Source organism: Tiliqua scincoides, chromosome 3 (genome assembly GCF_035046505.1).
Source record: "Tiliqua scincoides isolate rTilSci1 chromosome 3, rTilSci1.hap2, whole genome shotgun sequence".
Taxonomy (NCBI): domain Eukaryota; kingdom Metazoa; phylum Chordata; class Lepidosauria; order Squamata; family Scincidae; genus Tiliqua; species Tiliqua scincoides.
The window spans coordinates 134,857,829-134,878,906 of NC_089823.1; the positions used below are offsets into that span (position 1 = coordinate 134,857,829).

A 21,078-nucleotide genomic window follows, 5' to 3' on the forward strand; every position below is an offset into this window, starting at 1 on the left:
TTCAGCAAACATGCTTTGTGCTTCCTGTTTTGCTGAGTCATCCCCTCTTGCTGAAGGCTGCTTACCTGCTTGTCTTGCTGTGAGCTCTCTGGTTAAAGCAAGTACACAATTGTTTCACATGACTATAAATGAAGGTAATGAATGTGGGAGAAGGTTCTGGGGGACTGCAGAGATAGGGTTCCTCCATATGCACAGTTTCCGTGGTGGGGCCAGGAATGCATCACCTGGAATATGGGGCGGGGCTGTATACACAATGCTCTTGTTGCTCAAAGGGGTCTGGCAATTCTCGTCTTTCGGCCAAGATTTTTTGGGTGAGACTTTTTTGTGATTGAGAGATCAGGTCCCAAAAATCAACCAATGTGTGGCAGCCTTTGCCTGCTCTGTATGATTGGCCTCAGAAACATCCATGCACTCCTGCTAGTCTCTCTGTTGAATTTGTGAGTCAACATCAGCTGTTTTGTTGAGGCAGCTGTAGATTTGTCACAGAAAGTACACTCAAACTGCAACCAATCACAACTTCTTGATGGGTGAACTTGGATGATAGCCATTTACAAACACTCATATGTGCATGCATGTAAGCACATGTGTGATATGTGTTACATTTACACTCCTTTTTGGTGTATGCTTCAAATTTTTCAGGTCCACAACACAATGTGACAGGTGGCCTTTGTCTACCTGCATTGATTGGTAAATGCATGGCAAACTTGTCTTTTCCTGGGGCCATATGGTTGAGAAGGACTGGCTTGCCCAAGGCCACCTAGCTCAGTTCATGGCAGAGGTGAGATCTGAATTGGGGACGTCCTGATTTGCAACTTAGCCACTTTGCTCTTGGTGAATCCTAAGAACTCTGAGAGAATTTAGATCCCTGTTGCTGGAGAATATGGAATGGAGGGAGAAATGTAGGTATGTGTAATTCATGTTAAAACGTACAGCGGGGTTGTTGCCTGTATGGACATTTGGTGTTTGGCAAAACACTTCAGAGTGTAGTCTGAGACATCTTTATGATGAGATGCTTGAACCCCAATCCATAGCAGATATTCTGCAATACAAGGTCCAATTGATGGAGATTCTGTCTTTGGCATCCTACTCCTTAATTCTACCCTCTGCTCTAGATGTGAACTGCACTAATTCTTTGTCCTGTGCTGTCCCCATTGCTAGCAGTGCGACCCCTTCCACACAGGCAGGGGGTCCTTATCCATAAACGAAATGAGACTAATTTGTAGGATAGAACAATTGCCCTGTTCACCTTGCTGTAGAATGGAAACTCCTACAAACATGGATGGAGGTTCTGACCATGGGCATGGCTCTTAATACTTCAGCTTCAGCTCCAAATTCACTGTAGAACTTTTTCAGGCACTTGTCCAAGGTCTCTTAGTTTCTCTGCCTTTGTGGAGATGGGGGAAATCCCTTTTCAAAGAGTGGCTAATGTTTAACCTGAGTATTTCCTACAGTACAGTGAAATAAATCAATAGTTCAGCCTGCTGACAACTTAAATAGCACTTCAGTATTGTTTAGTACTTTTCAATTAACTCTAATGCACACTAATGCTAAGACCTCATGATAAATGGTGGTTAAAGGGAGCCTTAAATGCCTGCAGTGCTGGCAGAGAATAGTACATCTGGAGAAAGAAGAAAATGAGATTCATACATACAAGGCATAGATTCTGGCACAACTGTGCGGGGAGAAGGTCACTGCATCCCAGAGGACCTATCCCTGACCATTTGTGCTGGCTATCCTGCCCTTCCTGGACCTGATGATGCAACACCCTATTATGAGTTCACAAAGGTCCCCAAGTGCTGGGAGCAGACATAACTCTTGCTGAGCTCTAGACATGAATCGGTAGCTGTGGCTGTTATCGGAGATGCTGATACTACTACAGCATAAATAGGCACGTGAGTGTAAATGGTACTTCTTAATCATATTGCGTGTGTGGAAATTCCAATTTGGGAGCAGGAGAAGTGGTCAAAGAATGAGTGAAGATTCCGGGGAAAGACGGTTTGAGTGAGATGTTGGTCTCATCTTCATGAAGACTTGAGACAAATGCAGTTGCAGATAAGTCTGGTTGACCATAGCGTCCTGGACCCCTCAGAGGAAGCTGAGTTGGGCTAATAAGATGTTTTTATCTGCGTGTCTGAGGATATACCTGTATTGCTATTCTCAATTTTTTTCTGATAACCTTGTATGGGATGATGAGACATCTGTGGATGGTTGTCCAGGTAATTTCAACTAGGTATTCTGTAGCTTCAGCTGAGGACTGGAGCTTAAGAGGAGTGAATGGAAAGTGTTACAATGCTCTTGCATGTAAAAGACTTTCCACACATTATGGAATGTGTCTGTTTTCATGTTTCAGGCCTAGAGAAGATGGAACATTCAAACTGGAATGTTTCCAGTTCCTTTATTGCAGAACTGGGGCTCTTGCTCCTTTGCCCTCCTGGCTCATTCTGACCTTGTAAGATTAGCAAAGAGTTTGTGACCTTTAGAAAAATTCTTACTGCAACATGGGTGGGCTTCTTCTGCTCTTCATTGATGAATCTTCCTATTCACTGCCAACTTGAAGCTGGTCTTCTTGCCTTCTAGTGACCTCCCCCATCTCTATGTGAGGCTGATTTGCAAGTGGAATAGCCACTCCAATAAGACATCTGTTACCATTTAAATTTAGGGAAGGCGGGCCTCAAGTAGAGGTTTCATAGAATAGGAGACAGAAGTAGAGAAATATGAACAGAGACCATGATATCCTCATGTCCCAGCTTTGAAGGAGCTTTGCACAAAGTTGCATGTGTGTGCTAGGAGTCTTCCACCCATGTGTTTTGAGGCCTGTCTAAAAACATGAGAGGATGTGATACACTTCTCCTTGTGATGCTGCGGGTTGGAAAGTTTTTTAGAATTAATCTCAATTCTTCCTCGCGCTGTGCTGTTCACTGCTGGAGTTATGTGCAAAATGTTAGACATTCAGAGACATACCCAACTGGTTTCTCAGCTAAGGTGCAGGAGCGATCATGGCAGCAGCACCAAAAGGAAAGCTGGTGGATGTGGGACACAGATCTCAACCAGGGTATCTCAACTGGCCTGGTAAAAGAACTTATTGTTGCTGTCCCAAGCAGTCCTCTGTTGTGGCGAGTGTAGCCTGCCTTCCATGCTCTCCATCAGATAAGACAAATGCTATGAATGGAGCTGGAAAGGCAGAACAATCTGGATGTTGGTTAAACATGGAGAAGGGTTGTCAAAGGAAACTGCTGGACCACTTGCTAAAAAAGGGCCCAGTTGTATCCAACACTGCAGTACCAATGCAGCCCCAAGGTAAGGGAATGATGTTTCCTTATCTTGAGCAGGCCTCAGTGATTGTCAGTGACCGCGCCACCTCAAGGTGCTGCAATGCCCCATTGGAATGGCTAGATAAATGCTGGAAGGTTGGGTAGGATTGGGCACTATATGTCACACATTATGAAATAGAGGCATAAGTTGTGGTGGTCTCCCATCAGGGCTGGCTTGTGACTACAATACGAAAGAATAAATTGAAAACCTAGAAAGGACCTTTTAAAGGATTTGCTTTGCTTTGAGCAGGAACAGCAGACTTGGGAGAGTTGAAAGAAGAAGTGTTCTGCATGAGGGTAAGATATCCCCTAATATTCTTCCTATGCCCTACATTTACAACAAACGTCACCAGCAGTGGTCTCATAGCTCCTTGTTTATTGTATGTATTAAATTTGAAAGCTGTAGTGGTTTGTAGGCACATGGTAGAAAGATCAGGCTGAGGACTGTATGCAATGAAGTGTGTCCTAGCTGTGGATTTTGTAGGCTAATAGCCACATCTCATTTGACTGTGCACTCAGTGGCCATACCGCCTGGCAGCTGTCACAGCGGGATAGTGACATGACGAGGTCATCTTCACCAGCTTGGTAGGGGTCACCTATCACTGAGGTTCTCTGTCTTGCAGAAGCAAGTTTAAAAAGGACCAGGTGAAATAGCCAATGAACACATGAAATGGAATTCTGAAAGCACCAGTTTGTCCTTTCATTGTGTCTTCTTTCCATGTGTCTGCGACCAGCCACTAGGAATCTCTCTCTTTGATTTGCACAGCAGTCCATGTAAAAGCGTTTAATACAGCAAGTGGTTTTGTTAAAATTCCTCATTTCTTATTGAGCTTGTAGCAGGCAGTGCAAGTGATATAGATCTATATCAGGGGTGTCCAAAGTTTTTGGCAGGAGGGCCACATCATCTCTCTGACACTGTTGGGGGTCAGGAGAAAAGAATTAATTTGCATTTAAAATTTCCATAAATTTACAAAAATGAATATATTGGAGGTGGAACATATATGAATGAATGAAGGTCTTGTGATAGCTCAAGGCCTATAAAAGTCTTTGTGCAAAGCAAAGCTGGCCTTTCCTTTGCTTCTGCTGCTTCACAGATGTGAAACAGCAAGCAGTGGAGGCAATAGCATAGCTAAGAGGGTGCAGGGGGTAGCAAATGCACCGGGCTACAAAGTGGGGGGGCTACAACACACGGGCAACAATCCCCACGCGACTACCGGGCTGCTGCAAGGCATACACAGGAGGACAGAGGCTGCTGCAGGCACGCAGTAGGAGAGAAGAGATGGGGGGACAACAGTCGACTCACTCGCTCCTCACTGCCATTCCCCAGTCCAGCGACTTAGATTGGGCTGCAGGTGTGGGGCGGGACGGAGCAGCCAGCCCAGCAGCTGAGATAGTGGAGGCAGCAGAGCTGGGGCTGGGGACTGTGTGGTCTGCTGCTGCTTGCCCTCTGCGACTGCTGTGATGTCCAGCAAGAAGTTCAATCTCTGCTGCCTGCTGGGGGTGGGTGGGGGGGGGCAACAGTTAAGCTCCAGACAGGCATACAGGAGAGAGGAGAGACTTTGAAGCCCAGCCCTATGCATGTCTACTCAGAAGTAAGTCCCATTATAGTCAATGGAGCTTACTCCCAGGAAACTGCCTAGGACTGCAGCCTAGGTTCAGCTGCAGGCGCGGGCTGACAGCCAAGAGGGAACTGCTTGGTGTTGCTCCTCTTCTGTTCTTCCCTTGCCTACTCCCCTCCCTGCCTTCCTGGCTGTGATCTCGCCCATGTCAGTTGCGGTGGGCTCAGAAGCCATGATCTTCCCCTCCAAACATTGTCAGGTGGGAGGGAAGAGCTGGCAACCAGACACCTGGTGCTGGGACCAGCGCGAGGGAGGGGGGCAAAAGTTTAGCCAGTGCCTTCAACTGCAGCCCAATCTAAGTTGCTCACTGGGGTTGCAATCTTTTCCACACTTACCTGCGAGTAAGCCCCAGTGACACTAATGGAACTTACTTCCAAGTAGGCATGCAAACGCTTGTGCTCCAAGGCTGCAATCGTATGCACACTTTCCTGGGAGTAAGCCCCATTGACTATAATGGGACTTCCTTCCAAGTAGGCATACATAGGATTGGGCTCTCAGTTGGCTGGCTGGCTGTGATGAGTTCCCTGCACAGGAACCTGAAGAGGAGAGCACACAAGGCCAGGCAAGGCATGCGAGGCAAGTTGCAGTAGGAGCACTGAGCAGCATCTGGCACTCAGAGCAGGCCTGGCCTGGCCTCTTAGTAATAATCATCATCTCATCATTTATTTGTAATTCATCGATCCCTATTCTATTCCAGTTCCTAAAGGTAAGCTGCTGGCTGTTAGGATTGTCTCCAGCTCCCTGCACCTCTCAAAATGTATATGCACACTTTCCTGGGAGTAAGTTCAAGTGACTATAATGGGACTTACTTCTGAGTAGACAGGCAAAGGATTGGGCTCTAAATTAGCTATGCCTTTTAGATTTGTGGAAGTAAGAGGAGTGGTGGTTTGAAAGAGGGCCCCTTTGGTTTCCTCCCTTTTTAGAAGCCTCCAGTGATCTCTAAGAACATTTCTATTTCAGCAAGCCTTCCAATGGTAGTCTTCTCTAGCGCCTGACACCTGCTACTTTTATTGATGGTTTTATGATTTATTGATTATTGTATTTTATGTGCTTATGTGTTCATCCATTATGCCTGTGATTGTTCGCTGCTTTTTTTACATTGCATTTTACAGTTTTATTTTAGATGTATATATGTTCAATTTGTTGTCAACCACTTCGGATGCCCCTCAGAAGAGAGTGGGATAAAAAATTAAATAGGTAAATAAATAAATAACTTGGCTTAGTTTTAATTCATACTACTTATGGCCCAACCCTAACTTTCAACAAATGCTTGCTTTTTCAAAATATTAACTAACATTTCTCACTCACTTTAATTAATAAAAAGACCCAATTTAATTAATTAAATTTGATTTTGTTGCGGGCGGGCTACAATATGTTCTTTGCACTGGGCAGCAAATGGCTTAGCTATGGCACTGAGTGGAGGGAGCCCTCGGCCTGTAGCTCATGCAAGAGGTCAAACAGTCAGCCTTCATACTGAGAGTAGTCGCATTGGGCCAGCGTAGGCTCCAGCAAGTCTCTGGAGGGCCAGAGACTCAGTGGAGACTGGAAGCTCCCTATGGACCAGATTGGGGGGCCCTGAGGGCCACAAATGACCCCCGGGCCAGGGCACCCCTGATCTATATCACTACCTGCCTACCTCATGGGGTTGTTGTGAGAGGGAGGGAAAAGGAACCATGTATATCGTCCTGAGCTCCTTGGAATAAGGTGTAAAAATGTGACAAAGAAATAAGAAAGGCACGTCATATGTCCTGTGCAGCTACCTCCCCCACCAGGCTTCAGACCATCTAACCTGACCCTTCAGACTCTCTTCCACCCATTCTTTATGAGCTAACAACATAATCTATGAGCTACCAACATAATCTTGTACATGTCTACACAGAAGTAAGTTCCAGTGTGTTCAATAGGACAACTCCCAGCTATGGGTATACAGCATTGTGTTCTAAATCTTAGCAAGCTATTGAAAGGATGTGTGAACTTCCTTAGTTTTCAGAATGCAGAGTATTGATCATTAAGTTGGCATGAAACGTAAGCAGAACTGTTCAAGGTCAGTGTACGGATAAAGAGATGTGCTGCTAATAGGCTTTTAAAAGGTACTGGCTTTTTCCCATAAGCAAAAGAAATGGTCATTTCCTTCCCTGCACATGTTTATTTTTAATCTTTTGCAAATACTGTACAAAAAGCCTCCATAAAGTATTGTTGAAGGTGAGATGAGACAGAAATCCAACCAGGAGGCTGATGACCCAGCCAGGCTCATCTAAAGCCAGCCACTCAGCCGTACAGATGTATATTGGCATGTGGATGAGTTGCACAGAAATTGGGAGTTGGGGAGAAGGTCCTGTTCCTCTTTGGGTAAACATATTTAGGCTTTGCAACCTTTCTTGTAAACGAGAGCAACTGTATCACCCTAAGCTCCCAATATTAAAACAACAGTGGCCCCTTAATGGGGGGTCATGGTGACTCCCACTCAGTCATCCTTCTGTTCTTCATTGACTCTCTGGGGAACTAGAGAGTCACCAGCTCTTATCACCAACCTCTCCTCTTCTAGGAAACACAGTTCTGAATAGCAGGTTTCTGAAAGGAAAGAGCTGCCTTCTTGGTATATTTCAAGTTCCCTGTTAAGGTTGCTTTGAAGCCTTTCCATTTCCTAGCTGAAAACCAGCCTTAAGGCAGCTGAAGTGCTATTAATCTCCCCCCCCACCCCCCACTCTTTGACTTGGTAACAACGTATTCTCTTGACCTAATTATTTCAAGCTCTCTGTTTCTTATTTTAGTTATTTGTGGTTGTTTTGGGGGGGGGGGAATAGGGAATGTTAGATCTCCGTCTCGGTTCTGCCCTCTTCTCTGTCAGAGTTGATCCCGTTTCTGGTGTTTCTCCTCTCCAGGGCTAACTTTATGTCCAGTTCTCTGAGTTGTTTCAGGAAGCCACGGTTTGGGAGAATGCACCTGTGTTTCAACACTTGATCAATGGCATCAACCACCGTCATGTTCTTGAATATCATCAGATAAGCCAAGACCAAGGCCGCTGAGCGGCTGCGGCCCATGGCACAGTGGACCAGAATCTTACCTGGAAAAGAGAAGATGAGACAAAGAGACAGAGAAAACCATTCAGATGATATACTGCTGAAGTGCCCTGTGGTGAAATGATGCTTCCCCTCATAGTTAGTGTCATACTCATTTCTGCTGGGCAATTCCTCTTTACTGCTCTGATTCTGCTCCAAGGTTAGACAGAGTCGTCCTTTTAGGATTGGGCTGAGAAATCAGCTCCATCTATACCTGTTGATATGCAAATCCTCCCTGCCTTTTGTTCATCAAGTGTTCTACCTGGAAAAGAGAGGTGGCTGGCCCTGAACAGAAACACTCCAATTGGGGCCTGGGCATGCTCTATAAATTTTGTCACAGGTTCCCACTTGTTGGTTCCAGTTACAAAATATGGGTTGGTTTCAGGTATTTCAGAAGAGCAGTACTGCCTATACACCTCTCATTCTTCATAGAAAGAATTCTGAATGCAGCATTTCATTTATCCACTAAGTATGCTTTCAACTCATATTTACCTTACTGGGGCAAGTATAATCTTGAGCAAATTGAAACCAATAGATCCATCCCTTGCTGGATCTTGGACTTTTATGAGTTCACCACGACAGTGCTTTGGGATACCCTAAAATTTCTTGATTATTTTTAGTGTCTTCTGAACTGCAACATTTGAACCTGAGCAATTCTCCTGCAGAAATCAGCACAATAAGTCCCCTCTGCATTCAATTACCCCTGCTAATTGGGTAAGAGGCACTTTTTCAAGTGGGTGTTCCTTTTTTTTTTTTTAGCAGGGGGAGAGTAACTGGCCCACCTCACCCCAGCACTGTCTGTTCTAGTGGCTGTCTGCTGGTATTCCTTTGCATCTTTTTAGATTGTGAGCCCTTTTGGGACAGGGAGCCATTTAGTTATTTGATTTTTCTCTGTAAACCGCTCTGTGAACTTTTAGTTGTAAAGCGGTATATAAATACTGTTAATAATAATAATAATAATTCTCTCTCTCTCTCTCTCTCTCTCTCTCTCTGCATTTCACTATCCTTTCAACTCCTTTCCCCTTTCCAAATGCATAGCTTTAACCACAGAAAAGAATGTGACCACAAGGGAAGCTTATGGCGATTCAATGAGAGCTATGTCTGAACTGCAGTTTCTTTCTGTGGTGCATGGTTGCCCCATACCAACCAACCTTGCTGAAAGGAATGACGGATTTAGCACAGAAATGCTTGGGGGAGTGTACTGACAGTTAGCAATTACAACTCCCAATCAGCCTCAACATGGTTTGCTCCCCCCCCCAGCATGTAAAATGTAGGTTTTTGACATTGTACCAATTGCACATAAGTACTTCGGCAACACTACCTGTTTTCCTTGATAGAAGCCAAGATGAAGAAGCACCTTACTGTTGATCCTGTCAATTTCAATTAAGGATATCACTGACTCTTGCCTCCAACACCAGCCTACTAAAATTCCTCAATCACAAAGCTACTTGTCACACATGTATTCTGCCTCCATTCAGCAACATGACCGGGGTGAAAGGAATCTGGCCAAAAAGGGCCACAGCTACCATAGGACAAAGACGGGAACAGCAGCAGGAGGGAGATGCAGAGGTATCATGGGGGGGATGGATATGACTGAGGTCAACTTGGCCAGAGTATTGAAGGAAGTATGATACAGCCATTTTTGCCCACAGTGATCAGATTCATCCCCCTGTTGTCTCTGTTCACCATTCTGCAGGTCTTTTGGAGGGTGGAAACCCTACCCCACAAAATTTATTGGGCAGACGGTACAGTGGGACAAAAGAAATGACTATGTGGGCAATCATAGGTTCATCATGCCATCTTTGACTTCCTTAAAAACTAGTATTATGGCTGTCAAGTGAAGAAATGATTTTCTTCTCTAGGAATTGGGAAACTGGATAATAAAGGAGGAAGAAGTCTGAGGTTTTGCAGCTGGGTGGCATCAATAAGCCAGGGGGGGGGTGCTCCAAGGGCATGCTATTGCTTTGAGGGGAACAGATGCTACATTAGAGACTGGCATTGTGACACACACACACACACACACACACACAAGAAAATCAGGTATATTTGTAATCAGGTACCTCAAAAACACCACCAGTACTCCCCCCACAAGGAAACTGGCCCTGTAAAAAGGTGCTCCTGGAAGTTTTGACCACTTGGGAATGCAGAATACTATTGTCTTTCTCCAGCCTGAAGAAAAGAGATGTCCCCTCAAGGTGGGCACAGCAGGAGTTTTCCCAGGCAGTGGAAGAAGGAACATTTTTCCAGGTTGGATTGTAGGATTCACACCCAGAGTCAGGGATGGCCAACCATGAGGCCAGCAGGTTGCATCAGCAGCAGACTGCAAGAGGTCCGAGGGGGTGGGGGATTTGGGGTGCCTTTCACCTCAAGTCTGCCGGTGCCGCCACCTCCTAACCTGCTGTCAATGCAAGCTACAACGACCTCCTTCACACTTGCTTGAGTGAGGAGCAGGCCATTCCCCTCCTTACCACGTTCCTTGCATGTTGTTGTCAGACGCGGAAGTGCAGGACTTCCTGTTTTCTTTACAGGGACAGAGTGAACGAGGGAGCTCTGTTCTTCATTTTGGCTTGTTCTTGTCATGCAGAGGCAGTGGACCCGAGATAGCATCAAGGAATGTTCTGGATTGTGCTGCCCCTTCTCAGAGCCTTGCACAAAGCAGTGTCCCCTCCTGCCAGATTTCTTTGTTGTTCGGTTAGCACAGGCAGGAATGTCTATACTAAGCTTGGGAGAAACTGGAAAGAGAGAGCATTTAAAGTCAATGCCTTTCCCCCCCTTTTCCAGCCTTAATAAGGGATTATGTGCAGTAATGAATTGCAGTGGGAGACCTTTAAAAGATCCAGCCAGTTTTAGGGGGCATGGCAGGTGATGGGGCATTTGATCGGAACGGAAAGGAAGCTGAGTTGACAGGAGGCTGGAAAAGTGATAAGTGGCCTTATGATATTAAGAGCTTTGCGGGTCAGTGGGTGAGGGCTTGCATTTCTCTGCTGGCTTCTGCTTGGAAAAGCCTGTGGAGGTGATTTTGAGGAAGAAGTGAAAAGCCAGTGGATGCTGCCACATTTTGTAGTGGCTTAACGGAACTGGGACACTGCTGAAGGTCAGCAAATAATGAGCTGTAGTAATCAAGCTGTGATATCACAAAGTCTTGAATGTTTCCAACATTCTGCTGTCAAAGCGATTTCAGTCTCCTCCTGCTTGGGTGAGGGTAAAAATAATCTTGGTTGCAAGCATATAGCTGAACGGGGAGAGAGAGAGACGAAAGATGGTTTTGATATTCTACTAGCTAAAGGCCATAAAAGTTGGAAAGATTTCTCTAGTGTTTTCCTGACCAACTTCAGCCCTCTTCACTAAATTTCTCTGTAAAAGCTGGTTTGCCTGTTACCTTACTGACTTCCTATGTGCAAAACAGGGCCTCCCAGATCTTACCTCTATGGGTGACATGATTTCTGGGGTGGGGTGGAGTGGGGCCCATCTTTGCAGATTGCAAACAAAGTGAGAGTCTCTGATGTAATGATTTGAATTGACACTCAGTGAGGACAGTACAATGCAAGCAAACCAGGAATTAGATTGTCAGCTTGATCTGGACCAGAGTTACACTTCCCTTGAAGGATCAGATTTGCAACCTTGGGATGCTTCTGGATCTGACTTTGAACATGAATGGATAGGCAACGACTGTGGCCCAGAGTGCTTTGAATCAGCTTACAATGTAGCTGGTACACCAGCTTCCTTGGCTCAGGTAAAAATGACCTTGGTTGCCCACACTGTAGTGACGCAAAGTGGGCCTATTATAATGCACTCTACTTAGATCTATGTTTGGAAAAGTCAGTTGATACAGAATGCAGCTGCAGGGCTGCCAATTGGTGCCACAGTTGTGACTGGCACTGTCCTCATTTAGATACATGATGCGTGATAACTTGTAACAGGGCCTTTCCTGGATAAGGTGGTACCCAACTTATGGCCTTCATTGCCAACTGAGACTAGAACTATCTCCTCTCTGTTGGCATTTTGAAGGGGAATTAAAAAATTTTTTTGGTCTGTCTAACCTTCAACTGATTGTATGTTTGCTCATTAGCAGACCTGCCATTTACTGAAAGGGGCAAATGCCCCAGGCACGGAGCTCTGTGCGCCTCTAGGACCACGCAGAAGCCTTATTGAGGTTCCTGGTGCGGTTAGAAACTGTGCTTCCAGTTTGCCGGAAGCACAGTTTAAGAGTGTGGGGAAGCTTCAGATGGCTTCCTTGGTTTATCCTGGAGACACATGAAGCTCCGTTGCAATCTGGTGAGTGGGGGGGGGGAAGAGATTTGTGCGGGGGGGGGGTTGTATCTTGTGGGAGGTGCCATCGCAGACCTTTGCCCTGGACGCAGGGCTGGGGAGGTCCACCACTGTGTTTGCTTCCAGTTCACTTGGGCTGCTGATTTAGTTGTTGCTTTGATGGCGGTTGTTCTACATTGTTTTATATCAGTTGTATTGTTCTTTGTGTTTATATTTGATTAAGCTTTTGTTAGCTGCTTTGAGCTACCTGACAGGACTTGGAAATATTTTTTTTTTTACTTACACCACTGATCACAGGTTTACAGAAATTGTGCAGTTTCCCCATGTGGCAGTGATACCTGGTAGAAGATAATCATCTTGGGCAAGGCAGGCCCAATTCCTCATTTTCAGTGCAGGCTAGGGATTGTGAGTAACTCCAGGCTTGCAGCCCATTGTTCCCTTACTTGTCTCATGCTGGAGTGCTTTATCGATGAATTCGGCAGCAGAGTAAAAGAACTGGCTAAGGTTGAAGGTAGGGAGATCATCTGCCTCTACTCCATGGTACTCGATGGCCATGTCGCTGTAGTATTCCGGTCCTGTGTCCACGTTCCACCGGCCATGGGCTGCATTGAGGATGTGGGTGAAGCCAGCTTTTTCGAGGCTGTAACGATCAAGGGCTGTTTTCCTGTTTCAAAGTGGAAAAGGCTGTTTGACAAGTGTATGGCACCGGAAACACTGTGGCTGTTTTTTAAGTCACCCAAGAACAGTTGGCAGGTTTGTCATGATAGCAACATCCAGTGAGGAGTTTTGTAACCATTGTGGATCTCCTGCCACAGATGGATGTGCCATCTTGTATCACCCAGTGGCCAAAAATTCAGTGTGCTTAAGTTGATTTTTAGAGGCCTTTAGGTTTCTGGGATGCTGAGTCATGGTCTTAGGGACCTGGTACAACTACTTTGTCTGGTCGGTGGCTGACTGGGTGACCATCTACTTGCTCCATGCACATCACTCTCATTTCCAAGAAGGAAGATGGTGAGGGATGAGTCAAGTGGTGAATTCCATCATAGTTTTTAATATGAGACCATAAGCCAACTAAAGAACATGGCCACCGTTCTCCGTGGTCATAGAAGACACTGTTCAGCATATTTGGCATTATGTACAACCCTGTAACATAAATTGCAATAAAGGGACAATTGAAATTGTTTCCTGGGGATTAAGTAGGTAAAGGCAACTAAGCAGATATATTGTTTCCCGGCAACTTTGCTGTTGGAAATATCTTCATTTGAATCAGAAGGTATTCAGAATGGAGGGTACAAGCATTCAAGAAATCACACAATACTCTTCTTAAACTCTACTGTCCTCTTGACTATAAAACAGTGAAAACAAAACTTTGCCAACACGTTGTCTGCCTATCTATCTTATATTTTGAGACATTTATCCCAAAGAGGAATCCTGTGTGGCTCAAATACTAGCATTCTGCATTTAACCATTACTTGGTCCAGTTAGATATATCACCTCAAGGGACTTGGTTCATAAAGTCACCTCAAGGGACTTGTGCTAGGAATGACTTTTTGATTTGTGAGCTTCAGCATTATTTGATCCAGCTAGTTCACAATGTGGCTACAAAATATCTGCTTTCTGACTTGGCCCACCATCTTGGGAACTCCAGCTGTCCCATCACAACCCTGGCACGGGAGCAGCCACTGGCACCATACAGCCAGTGCCTGGCTGTATGTTCGGTCCTCCCATTGTCCCCCAGGCCAGGCTCCTTACAGGATGAGGACCTCCCAACTCTGGGGTAATGCTGGCCCTTTAACCCCAAGGCTAAACTAGGTGGAGCTGAGGGAGTTCAGGAGAGAGAAAGCCCAGGAAGGGGAGGGTCTATGGCTTCATAAGGCACTCAGGGCTGATGATGAGGACAGTATGAAGGCAGGCTACCTGAGGAATGCTCTGTGTCTGCTCCCCTGGACAGGAGCAAGCCCAGGGAAGGAGCCAGGAGACAGGTGAAGGAGGAGGAAGAAGGCTGAAGCAACTCTCACTGCTGAACTCTGAGGGGAGTTCAGAGTTGGGGGATCCCAGTTGTTGGGTCAGCAACACCTCCTTTTGTTTCTACCCCTCTTTCCCTGGGGCCAAGAAGGACATGGACACCAAGTGGAGTGCACCCCTCTTACAACAACCCTGCTGGTGACAGAGAAACTTACAGAAGACTACATTAATCTGTTACCAGATCATCAAATTAAATGGAAGATTGTACTTGAGGTTGTGATGACAGCTTCCTTCTAAATCTAATTTTGATCCAGGGCCAGTAGATTGAAAGACTGACCACCTACTGTGTGAGAGTATCAGATGGTGGCAGGGAATTCAGCTGATGTAAGATGTTCTGTACACTAATGAAGACTCTTATCGTTTGCAGTATCTTGTTCAGTTGAGAACATCTGCATTTGACCTAGCTTCTAACTTGCTTCTGTGGCCTGATGCTTTTAATACTTTTATTAATTTTTTACTAAGTACTATTGTACTGCTATGTGGATTGCACAGAGCCCCCTTTCAGATCCCCTGGGGGATGTCCCAATTCACAGAAAGTCAAATGCATTAAAAATGCATAATAAAAGTATTAATAAAAGTATTTATTTTTATTAATTTATTTATAAATTACTATATAATATAAATATATATAAGTATATTTAAAAGTAATATTTTAAAAATATAAAATATTTTTATATTTTTTGTAAAAATATTTTATAAAAAATATACTTTTATAAATATATTTTATATTTTTAAATCCAATATATTTATAAAAGTATATTTTTTATAAAATATTTTTACAAAAAATATAAAAATATTTTATATTTTTAAAATATTACTTTTAAATATACTTATATATATTTATATTATATATTAATTTATAAATAAATTAATAAAAATAAATACTTTTATTAATACTTTTATTATGCATTTTTAATGCATTTGACTTTCTGTGAATTGGGACATCCCCCAGGGGATCTGAAAGGGGGCTCTGTGCAATCCACATAGCAGTGGTCCTTTCCAGGAAAACACAGATTGTGAAACCTTGGGCAGAATTCAGTGGGCTGAGAATGTTTGGTTGTAGCCAGTATGAGAAAATGCTTGAAGCCAGAAAAGGGCTGGATAGAACTTCCAGTGCTCGAGAATGTGGCCCATGAGGCAGCTCTGTGCATCTTTCTCCTTCGTCACCTTAGGCCCCTCCTTTTCAACATTTTATCCCAATCTCCATTACAGCTCCTTCCCCTGCCCAGACAATCCTTTTTGAAATAATTCCAAATCCTCTGAAATCCTGGATCTGAGGAGCAGAATACATCTGCTTCTGCCACATGAGTAGATATATGGACATTTATTCCTCCTTGCATAATGTCATTGTGTCACAGAATTTAGATTATTAAGAATATTTCTACACCGGCTATCAACATAAATGTTCACAAAGTAGTTTTCAGAGAAAATCAAATGCATTTTCAAGTCAAATAAATAAACCTAAAATTTCAGAGATCTTAGACAAGCATCCTTTTTTGTGTTCTTATTCAAAGGAAAGAAAAAACTTTTAAAAATGAAACTGAAACTGTAGTCATTAATGTACATGAGCATTGCACAACTGCTGTCTTTGGCAGCGAGCACTGCTTGCGAGATCGCCATTCTAGGGGCTTGTTTTCTGTAGTGACAGATCAATGGCTGCTAGCTGGCATGATCTGATACCTAGTGCTGCCAAAGCCTATGGGAAGAACAGATAGAACAGAACATCTTGTACGTATTACTGGGGAGTATCCAAAGTTCCAGTATCATATTGTTGCTGTTTATGGCACAAATCGTCTACAAGGGCAAAATAATTTTGCATTATTAGTCACCAGCCTAAACTCTTCGGTGCCTGGCACCTTCCCAGCCCTGCCTTTGAGAGATCCAACTACAGAGAGATGGATGATCTCATCTGGTGATGTTGCAATCTGATGGATAGAGGCAAACAGAGTCACCATCTGCAGAGGATGCCTGGGTTCCTGTCACCTTTAAGAACTGCATGGAAGAATGATGGAAGAACTGCATGGAAGAATGAAGAATCAAAACACATAGATGAACAGGCCTTGCTGAGGGAGAGTCAGCATGGCTTCTGTAAGGGTAAGTCTTGCCTCACGAACCTTATAGAATTCTTTGAAAAGGTCAATAGGCATGTGGATGCGGGAGAACCCGTGGACATTATATATCTGGACTTTCAGAAGGCATTTGACACGGTCCCTCACCAAAGGCTACTGAAAAAACTCCACAGTCAGGGAATCAGAGGACAGGTCCTCTCATGGATTGAGAACTGGTTGGAGGCCAGGAAGCAGAGAGTGGGTGTCAATGGGCAATTTTCACAATGGAGAGAGGTGAAAAGCGGTGTGCCCCAAGGATCTGTCCTGGGACCGGTGCTTTTCAACCTCTTCATAAATGACCTGGAGACAGGGTTGAGCAGTGAAGTGGCTAAGTTTGCAGACGACACCAAACTTTTCCGAGTGGTGAAGACCTGAAGTGATTGTGAGGAGCTCCAGAAGGATCTCTCCAGACTGGCAGAATGGGCAGCAAAATGGCAGATGCGCTTCAATGTCAGTAAGTGTAAAGTCATGCACATTGGGGCAAAAAATCAAAACTTTAGATATAGGCTGATGGGTTCTGAGCTGTCTGTGACAGATCAGGAGAGAGATCTTGGGGTGGTGGTGGACAGGTCGATGAAAGTGTCGACCCAATGTGTGGCGGCAGTGAAGAAGGCCAATTCTATGCTTGGGATCATTAGGAAGGGTATTGAGAACAAAACGGCTAGTATTATAATGCCGTTGTACAAATCTATGGTAAGGCCACACCTGGAGTATTGTGTCCAGTTCTGGTCGCCGCATCTCAAAAAAGACATAGTGGAAATGGAAAAGGTTCAAAAGAGAGCGACTAAGATGATTACGGGGCTGGGGCACCTTCCTTATGAGGAAAGGCTACGGCGTTTGGGCCTCTTCAGCCTAGAAAAGAGACGCCTGAGGGGGGACATGATTGAGACATACAAAATTATGCAGGGGATGGACAGAGTGGATAGGGAGATGCTCTTTACACTCTCACATAATACCAGAACCAGGGGACATCCACTAAAATTGAGTGTTGGGTGGGTTAGGACAAACAAAAGAAAATATTTCTTTACTCAGCGTGTGGTCGGTCTGTGGAACTCCTTGCCACAGGATGTCGTGCTGGCGTCTACCCTAGACGCCTTTAAAAGGGGATTGGACAAGCTTCTGGAGGAAAAATCCATTAGGGGGTACAAGCCATGATGTGTATGCGCAACCTCCTGATTTTAGAAATGGGTTATGTCAGAATGCCAGATGCAAGGGAGGGCACCAGGAAGAGGTCTCTTGTTATCTGGTGTGCTCCCTGGGGCATTTGGTGGGCCGCTGTGAGATACAGGAAGCTGGACTAGATGGGCCTGTGGCCTGATCCAGTGGGGCTGTTCTTATGTTCTTATGTTCTTATGTTCTAATGAACACCAACCAATTGAAATAAAGGTAACACTGATGATGTGGAGAGAAGGAAGAGAAAACATGCATTGTTGTGGGGCACAGAAAGAATAAAAGAGAATTATCAGATAACGGTTTAAAAGAAGGCACTGAGTTCATATTACAGGCGTGCCCTGGTATCTGTGGGTATTCTAGAACCCCTGCATTGTTAAGTGAAAACATGACTACAAGGGAAGACCCCCCCCCATCCTCTGGTGCTGAAAACCTGAACCTTACCTCTGGAGGTGACGGTGGGGAGTGTTCCCTGGTATCTGTGGTTTCACTTAACCACGAGGGTGGGTGGGTTCTGGAACTTAATATTAATCCAAGGGAAATATCAATCCACTTTTAATGCACTTCTATTCCCCAATGCATTCTAGTTTGTCAAGGGTCACTAACAGTTCTCAGAAGAGTAAAGAAAAAAGAGGAAAAATGAAAAATAAAAAAAAAGCCAGGCAATTTCAACTGGGCTTGGTTTCAAGATCATTGCATAATAATGAGGGAGATAGTGAAAGCCACTCCTTGGATGCCAATGCATTATTGGAAGAAGAAAAAGCAAATGAGGAGGATTTTGCGGAGGTACAAGAAATGCAGTAGCACTACTCAAAGTAAGGAAACCATTTCGATAAATGTTTCCATTTAGTTTCAAGATTGATTTAGCTTCAGTCTTGCTCATACCAAGTTAAAACTGTCAATTAAAAACATCTGGTTTGTAGGAAAATTTAGGAAGGGGGCCCCAGTGCTAGCTCTCAGTGGCCATAGAGGTAAGAAAACATTTGTTCCCTTACTTCAGGGCTGCATTGTAGCTGCATTGGCATTGGAAAGTTGGATAGGACTGGGTCCCGAGTCTTTCTAGCACAGAGTTTAAAGTCATGATTATGTTCACCGGGGGGGGGGGGGGGAATCCTGTGTCCTAAAAGGCTGAAAGCAGAAGATGTTGCTCCTGAGTGACTAAATATTCATAATAATAACACCCCTGGCATTCCCTCCAACATGTTACAGATGAGAGGGGGACATTTTGGTGACCCTCTCACACTAGGGATCACTGAAGATTTCCACTTAACTTGTGGGCTTCAAAATGAACTCTGTCAGCTGCAGCATGTAAACTGGCAGGCAGTGTACTACATGCTGCTTTTAGCATTCATGCACCCATGCGTAAATCTCTGAGATTTATTCTCCTGGTTTCAGCACCTTCCCCCAGATCTCTCAATCAGAAAGGAAAGTGCTGAAACCTAAAGAATAACCGTTGCACATTCTAAGAATTTTTAACAAGGGGGGGGGGGGAGAGATCAGGACAGTGTTTACCAGGGACAGATGCTAGAAAACAGGAATGAGGATGATTGCAGGGCATGCCCTAGCTGCTTGTCACTCTCTCGCTATAGTTTCTTCCAGGCCTCTTCCCCACATTCACTTGCATTTGGTCTTCACTGTGGGATAAACCTTCCACATTCAAAAATAGCACCATAGGCAAGTCCATATTTCAAGCAATGCTGTTTTATGTGAAATGGGTGTTTCACATTATGCGGGTGTGTGTTTGTGTGAAAACTGTGGGGATGGAGAAAAGTGTGGTGGATGGAAGTAGTATCTATTTAAGCCCCCCCCATCCTGTTATATCTCCTGACCTTCAGCACAATTCTCCCCACTGCTTTCTTTTCCTTTTGCACATTGAATACTCACCCACAGTTCTACTGATTCATGCTGGAAACAACATTTCTGCCGTGTATATCTACAAAAAATAACTCAAAACTTCTGACGTCAGTAGCACATCTCCACTGTGACCCAGTCATTACAAGCAGAATAATCGCCATGGTTATTTTGGCACCATTGTGTTGTATTTGCATAACTTACTCATCTCCAATGTAGAGGTTGGGCCAGACTTCATTGACATGTGTGTACTTTGGGCTGCCTTTCCAGAAAAGCCTCTCCAGATCAAATGCTCCTGGGGTACAGTAGTCCCCATCAGGGTCCACTTTGACCGCAGTGTAAGCACTTATCTTCCCAGGTTTCAGGCCAACAGAAGACATCTGGTCTCACAAGAGTCTTGTATATTCTTCGTCTGTGATGGGTGAAAAGGCCTGCAACACAATGGCAAGCAGTAGGTGAGGTTAGTGGGAAGTATTCATGGAAACGGTCCTTCTACATGAAGGTGCTAGGTTGGCAACCTTCAGTCTCGAAAGACTATGGTATAAGCCTACAGCGCCCGGTATTCCCAGGCGGTCTCCCATCCAAGTACTAACCAGACCTGACCCTGCTTAGCTTCCGAGATCAGACGAGATCAGGCATGTGCAGGGTAACAGTTACTGAAGGTGCTACTGCTATTGTATTAAAACAGACCTACTTGGAGGAGAATTTATGTGAAAATTTTTGGCAATGGTAAAATGTCCCTCTTTTTAGGAATTTTGGTGGGAGTGCTCTGTATGGGGATGAGAGTTACTCTAAGTGCTTCCTTTTTCCTATCCCATATGCAAATTTTTCACAGAGGCCTCTGTTCTGTATCATTCATTGCATGCTCCCATTTGTGTGTGGGAGTTCAACAGAGTTCTGTCATTGCCTTTTCAAAACACACCAATCCCCCAACAGTGCCAATATTACACCGCCTCGCCCCCCGCAAAACTTGAGGCTCACCCTGATAGGACAGCATTCATAGTTGGCACATCCCCAAGGACCCTCTCAAATCTGGACTGGTTCTGGAGGCTGCCATTAACTGTCCGGGGTAAGATGTGCCAAATGGCATTGCTTCATTCTGAAGAAAGTCATTTGAAGAGTCTCAGTGAATGTGGTTAACCCATTTCTGCTCAGCCCACAGGTGTACACATTTGATCCCTGTTGTATATATGCAATGTTGGGCAGATATGGCTTAAATTGCCCTGCAGAGTAATGTGATTGAAGGGTATGTTCCCAAAGAGCATCACATATGTAATAATATCCATTAGGTGCATGGAGACACTGTTGTGCCCTTTACTGACAATTGTCAAATCATACGATAGCTTTGGAATCGGCACCTTTGAGGGGATCCTTTATTGAGAGCTTATGTGAAAAGGCATTTGATAGAGTTTCATCCCGTTAAGATCCACTGCCAAAGCCCTGTATTTAGGGATGAGGGAGAGAAATGGCACAAATATCTGGATTTTTTTTTAACTCACTTTTGTTGGTATCCAGTGCTATGAACATAAATGATAGTATGTTATTATTGTTATATAGGATATTATGAAGTCAAGTTACTATAGCATAGTTTTGAAGACTGAGCTACAAATCTACAGTCCTCGGTTTGGAGGCCAAACTATGCAAGATGCTAAATGCATCCTAATGC

The 21,078-nt window shown here is 44.5% G+C and overlaps 1 protein-coding gene and 1 pseudogene across 1 annotated transcript; both read right to left on the reverse strand.

Annotated features, from left to right (window-relative positions):
* Positions 1-7,740: 7,740 nt before the first annotated feature.
* On the reverse strand, positions 7,741-19,792 carry DUSP29 (dual specificity phosphatase 29). Its single transcript, XM_066621091.1, has 3 exons — positions 19,617-19,792; positions 12,702-12,922; positions 7,741-7,994 (listed from the first exon to the last, which is right to left on the reverse strand). The coding sequence occupies exons 1-3, from the start codon at positions 19,790-19,792 to the stop codon at positions 7,741-7,743; spliced, it is 651 nt and encodes a 216-aa protein (XP_066477188.1).
* Positions 19,793-19,956: 164 nt separating this feature from the next.
* Positions 19,957-20,076, reverse strand: LOC136647121 (5S ribosomal RNA; annotated as a pseudogene).
* Positions 20,077-21,078: the final 1,002 nt, after the last annotated feature.